The sequence below is a fragment of the Sinocyclocheilus anshuiensis genome, unplaced genomic scaffold (assembly GCF_001515605.1).
Source record: "Sinocyclocheilus anshuiensis isolate Anshui unplaced genomic scaffold, SAMN03320099.WGS_v1.1 scaffold1561, whole genome shotgun sequence".
NCBI lineage: Eukaryota > Metazoa > Chordata > Actinopteri > Cypriniformes > Cyprinidae > Sinocyclocheilus > Sinocyclocheilus anshuiensis.
This window is the reverse complement of record NW_015536630.1, coordinates 692108-698005: the sequence shown is the minus strand read 5'-3', so window position 1 is coordinate 698005 and position 5898 is coordinate 692108. Positions and strand designations below refer to the sequence as shown.

The 5898-nt window shown below is 32.6% G+C and overlaps 1 protein-coding gene across 2 annotated transcripts in view; it reads right to left on the bottom strand.

Annotated features, from left to right (window-relative positions):
• Positions 1–4609, bottom strand: part of LOC107654128 (beta-taxilin-like) — a 13310-nt gene extending 8701 nt beyond the window's left edge. Inside the window, exons 1-5 of one of the 2 annotated variants that reach the window (XM_016441057.1) lie at positions 4531–4609; positions 2384–2609; positions 2177–2268; positions 1102–1272; positions 477–671 (exon numbers count right to left, since the gene is read on the bottom strand). In XM_016441057.1, the coding sequence (XP_016296543.1) occupies positions 477–671; positions 1102–1272; positions 2177–2268; positions 2384–2591 (666 nt within the window). In that variant the 5' untranslated portion in view covers positions 2592–2609; positions 4531–4609. The remainder of the gene's footprint in view (positions 1–476; positions 672–1101; positions 1273–2176; positions 2269–2383; positions 2610–4530) is intronic. The other variant, XM_016441067.1, reaches the window with a different exon arrangement.
• Positions 4610–5898: the final 1289 nt, after the last annotated feature.

The window sequence follows — 5898 nt, the reverse complement described above, 5'->3', positions numbered from 1 at the left end:
GAGCTTTGTAAAAATCGACGCGTTTCAGAAAGGCGGGGCATAGAGGAGCAACAATAATGTACAGTATGCAGCTTTTTGCTTCTCAAGATGTTAACTGATGGACTGGAGTGGATTACTTGTGATGTTTTTATCAGCTGTTTGGTCTCATTCTGACGGCACCCATTCACTGCAGAGGATCCATTGGTGAGGGATTCATTGGTAATGCTAAATTTCTCCAAATCTGTTCCGATAAAGAAACACACTCATCTACATCTTGGACAAATTTCATTTTGTTTACCTTCATGTGATAAAATAACTAACACTGAAATAAAAATTAATAAAAAAAACTATATGGATTTATTTAAAAAAAGAAAATAGAAAAAAATGTTTTTTTTTTTTTTAAATAATACATTATAACAAAGTAATAGTAATAATAAATGCTTTAAATGATGTGATCTCAGGTCAAACCAGAGTGACGTCCTGTAGTTTTCTCTCACCGCCTCTCGCTGGTCATATTTAGATATGAGGTCCTTGAGTTTCTCAGCCAGGTCGTTGTTCTCCTGGCACAGTTTGTTGTTTCGGCTGCTGTGCTCCTCGATCTGGGCCTGGATGTCCGTCAGCGTGCTCTGGAAATGTGTGGTGATTTCCTTCCGCTTCAGGTCATCTTCACGGCACCGCTGTAGAGTTTCCTCCTGCACCAAATTCATGATGGTGGATACGAGTTGTTTGTCAATGTTTTAAAGTTTTATAAACATAACTTTATCATTTATTTAAAATGTTTTTATTAGAGTATGAAGACTTTCTACTTCAAAATGTCATGTTAAATTCAACGTATTACATGTTATGTGTGAATTTATTAGCAATTTCTGAGTGAAAATTGTTTTAGAGTAAACCCTACAATAAATTTTTTTCAGTGTATTGTGATTTTGTATAGTAAAAAACTGGTTTCAGTGCAACTTCTTAACACTGAAGAACGTTTCAAAATGGAAAACACGACCCTTATACTGTCACACTTTTGATTTTTAATATCGATTACAGGTTTTGATTTGTGCTCATTAGCAGATACCGGTGGCTCAAACAAGCTCAGATGTTTTAACACAATCATATCCATGATATTGTCACCTTTAGCGTCTTGTTGTGTCTTTGCAGCTCTCTGCACAGGCCTTCTAGTTTGCTGCGGGCCAGAACGGCTCGGCTGTGTTCGCTCTGAAGCTGATCCTTCTCCTTCAGCACCTGGAGAAGTTTCTTCTGCAGGACCTTCAGCTGTTTCTGGTCCGAGCGGTGCTCCTCCAACTGCAGGTTACATGTACACATAATATAATTATGATCTCTTTTATTTAAGAGAACGCCATCTCAATATAATATATCTCAAACCATAAGCTGAAAAGACAGCTTAGAAAGTTTTATGGAAATTACTTTATTTATTTATGTGTTTGTTTCATTATTTATTTATTTTACTATTATTTAAATATTTATTTAAGTTTGTTTTTTACATTGCAAAAGTAGAAAAGTTCAATTTTTATGAAAACAAAGGCAGAACATTGTTGATTATTGTCTTTAGTAGTTCAGTGTGTTTTTTGATGAGAGCCTCGGCTATTTATTTTTATTTTTTTAATTAAATGGAAATGTACAATACAAGACAGCCTAATATAGGACAACCCTAAACAAGACTGTGCTGAAATAAAATATATTTTACAATATGAGTCAAATGCAAAGTCTTTCTGTTTTTTTAATATGCTTAATATACTTAACATTATACTTAATAAGTCACAAACATAAGTTTATTTTCTGCTCAATATTTATTATGTTTTATATAGTTAATGTACTATATAAAAAATAGTATTTATTTATTAAGATGATTTTTTATTTTGGAAATGGAAATGTTATTTTATTATTTATTTATATTTAGAAATGATTTATTGGAAATGTATAAGACCGGTTACTATAGGACAATCCAAAACAAAACTGCACTGAAATAAAAGAATTTTAACATAGAAGGATGCAAGGTCTCTCTATTTCTTAATATACTTAAAATGTTTTCACAAAGTCAAAAAAAAAGGGTTAATTTAAAAAGGGTCTGATTTTTCCAAATGCAGGTGTGAATATTTACCTTTTTTCATTTAACTATTTTTAATGAGGTAGCTTGTCATTTATTTTTATGTTTCAAAGGCAGAACATTGCTGATGATTGTACTCACCAGATCAGCGTGTTTTTTAATGAGAGCCTCCAGTTTCTGCTCAGGGCTTCCGAGTTTATTCAGGCTCTGCATGAGCATCATGGCTTCCTTCCCTGTGATTAGTTACACAATGTTGTTTGGTCACACAGTTTGATAGCATTAGGTAGGAAAATAATTTGATTTAATTGATCACTAATGACATTTCAAATAGAGTAACATGTGACTCACCGAGGCCTTTCAGCATCTTCTTCTCCATTTTCTGGTCTTTGGTCTTGTCTGGAACGGCCTCTTCCTCAACATCCTCAGCCTCACCTGGCTGTTCGGTGACCTGATAGGTGCTGAGGATGTCCTCCAGCTGCTGACTCAGATCCTCGGTGAGGTCATGGGTCACTTCAGCCTTGGTGTCACCGTTTGTAGACTGGGAACAACTCTCCATTCTGATGGAAATCTGCTACTGAGAAAGGATAGAGGCAGTCAAAGATGATGAGATAAATCTGTTTTTAGATTGAACAACAGAGCCATTCACATCACAGGTTTGGATTCCGATTAAATGTTGTTAGTAGTATAAGTGTGATTCTTTTCTTGTTTTTTTTGTTCACTTTGAAACTATTTTCACTCAGAAATTGCTAGTAAATTTCACAAACAATTCAAGAAACAGCAAGTGACACATTGAAATAAACAAGAAATTTGAACTAGAATGATTGAAATAGTAATCTTTAATTTATTTGCAACTTTAAATTATTTGCAATAATTTTTATACAGTGTGCTTGAAATGAAACAAAATGAAAAATGTATCACAATTTTTGATATTGTTTAATGTGATGGTAATGGTTTCTGTTTTTGGAGAAATTCGTTTAACTTTTTATTTAGAAGTTAGTCTACTTTGATTAATAAAATACAATGAAATACATCTTTTAAATATTTTTGTGAATGAATGAATTATAGAAATTCATACTTTTAATACTTTTTGTAAAAACGAAACCATTTTGTAAAATGTTAGGCATGATCCCAGCAAAAGTAAATTGTTTTTAGAACATTTTTAATGTTCCCATTAAGTTATGAAAACATTCTTTGTAAATGTTCTCTGGACATTCAAAACGTTGAGTTTTTTAAATGTTGTAAAAAAAAATGTTCTTAGTTATGGGAATCTTAACTAACATTCCATTTTATAATTTTGGAAAAATTATGAGGATTTTACGTTTAACATTCTGAAACAAGTAATAACATTTAAAGATTATAGGGTGGTTGTGTACACACACTGCCAACACACATTTCAGTTACAACTTGTAAAAGTGCATTATATGACCCCTTTAAAAAAAGAAAGATGAACATCCAACTATAACATTTTTGAGAAAAAAAACATTCCATAAGTGATGCAGTTTTTGTGCTAATGTTTAAGAACATTATTAAAGACCACATAATTTTGAATGAACATTCTATTCCTGTTTCTGGAAGAACGCTGGTTCATAACTTTGAGAGGCCCTTGCCAGAACTTTCTGAGAACGTTCCCTGTTATAGATGGGATGCTAATGAAATGCAATAGCAGGGACAGCAATTTTAGGTTCTAAACTAATGAACAAATTGTATACATACGATATAATGAAGTAGAATTTCCATGATTGTATCAGTATTCATAAATGATTTAAAATTAAACATACTTTAAACTTTAAAACTACAGCTTTAAAGGAATCTTTCTTAGAAAAGTTCTTGAAAATCACCCATATATGTTTAAAAGTGCACACAGTCAGATCAGATCATGAAGTGCGATGACTGCTTTATGTGTATTTGCTCTTAATTATTGTGGTTATTTGTCCTCTGACTGTCTGTTTGCCCTGTTCATCTGGTTAAATTTAGCCGCTCTGTCCAGGCTGATAACTCCCCCTTTCACAAGCACCTGTTCATGGCCTGGAGTCTATTTCAAGAGACTCTCAATATGGTCAACTTGTCTGTTTATTCTCCAGCATGTCAGCGTTCATGAGTGTTCAAATGGTATGTTGTAAAATTGCATTGCACATTTAATAAAAAGTAATTTTTAAAAAAATGCAAAATATTTGTATATTTCAGAATGTTTTTCTGCCTTCCAGTTGTTGACCTACACTGAACCTTCATGCATTTGAATATATTTCCATTCCTCTTGCTCTGATATCTTCAAGGATTCAACAGACACACAAGACTTTAACACAGAAACTGAGTCTAAAAACACATGCTGTGTTACACTGAAACATGCTTTTCATGCTGAACACATGTGGATATATATATATATATATATTTACCTTTACTGTATGACAATCAAACATGCAGTCAAACCACGTTTTAAAAGCTATGAAGTGCATGAGATGTTGAGTAAAGTTCAGGAGACGTGAGGAAACACTTACCAGCAGGAGCAGTGAGTGAGTGAGTGAGAGGAGCAGAAGCTCTCAGAGCGGCTGACAGGACAAATGCAGCAGCTGCGGGAGGCAGATAGACCTCAAAATAATCAGGAGGGATCGTCCAGCACGCTGAGACTCAAATCATGCTCTGTAGATTGAGAATATCTGCGTGAAAATCTGTCAAACACGGTCTGATTGTTGTGAAATCTGCAGACATGAAAGACAAAGGCAAACATGTTTCAAAACAAATCAGAGCATTTTAGAGATTGACTATTATAATAGGAAATTGAGAATCTCATGAAATGTCAAGAAGTCCAGCTGTATTTTTGTTTTTGCTGTTGTTGTTTTTGTTTTTTTTTTGCATTGTGAGATTAGTAGTTTAATATAAATTAAGCATATTTTCTCGCAGTTTCTCACTCTAATAACATAAATGTGGGGTAAAAAATGATATGTGTGTGTGTGTGTGTGTGTGTGTGTGGTTGGTTAGTTGTATTTGTGGTTGTTTTTTTTTCATTGTACAAGAAAAACACATACTAAGACATTATTAAAAAAGAATATTAATATTGTTAGGATCACAGTATTGTTACCAGACATGTATGCTATGAAAATATATGCAAACAAAATTCTTTAATTTCACAAATGTTTTGTGTTTTCCCTTTGTTTTAATAACAACTATATACAATATTATATAGTTACAGTTAATTATAACTTTTAATTAATGCTTATTTAAATGATATTATAACATGAAATTGTGAATCTCATGAAATGTCAAGAATATGTCACATTTCAATTTATTAATTGATTGATTGAGTTATTGATGGATTTTTGTATTGTGGGATTTGTTTCATGACAACTAAGTATATTTTCTTGCCATTTTCCATTATTGTCATGTAATAAAAAAACGAATTCTCATGAATTTAACATGGAAAAAATATAATAATATTATTTAAATTGTATAAAAAGTATTTGTGCAGCATGTTTGTATTCATGGTACTACCTTCAGTCTATGCTGATTTAAATCTGCAGTATTTTGCTATTCTGCAGTAATGTGCTTAATTATAATGAAATAATGTAACAAATGCAAAATATAAAAAAATAACTTTTAAAATTATTTTAAAAAGACCAAATAATTTGAAAAGTATGCATGCACAGTAAGCATACAACTCCAATATTTACTTCAAAAGTTCTTCATTATACAGTCCACTGCAGTTCTAGTAACCAATGCTCTGAGCAGCACAGATATTCTGACCAGGCCTCCAATAATCTCAGAGTGAAAAGAGTCTATCGGCAGAGCGGCACGTTTTCAGGATCGCACGGTATGACCCTCTGTTTGCATGGAATTGCACAGATCGCATATGAAAGCCACATGGATAA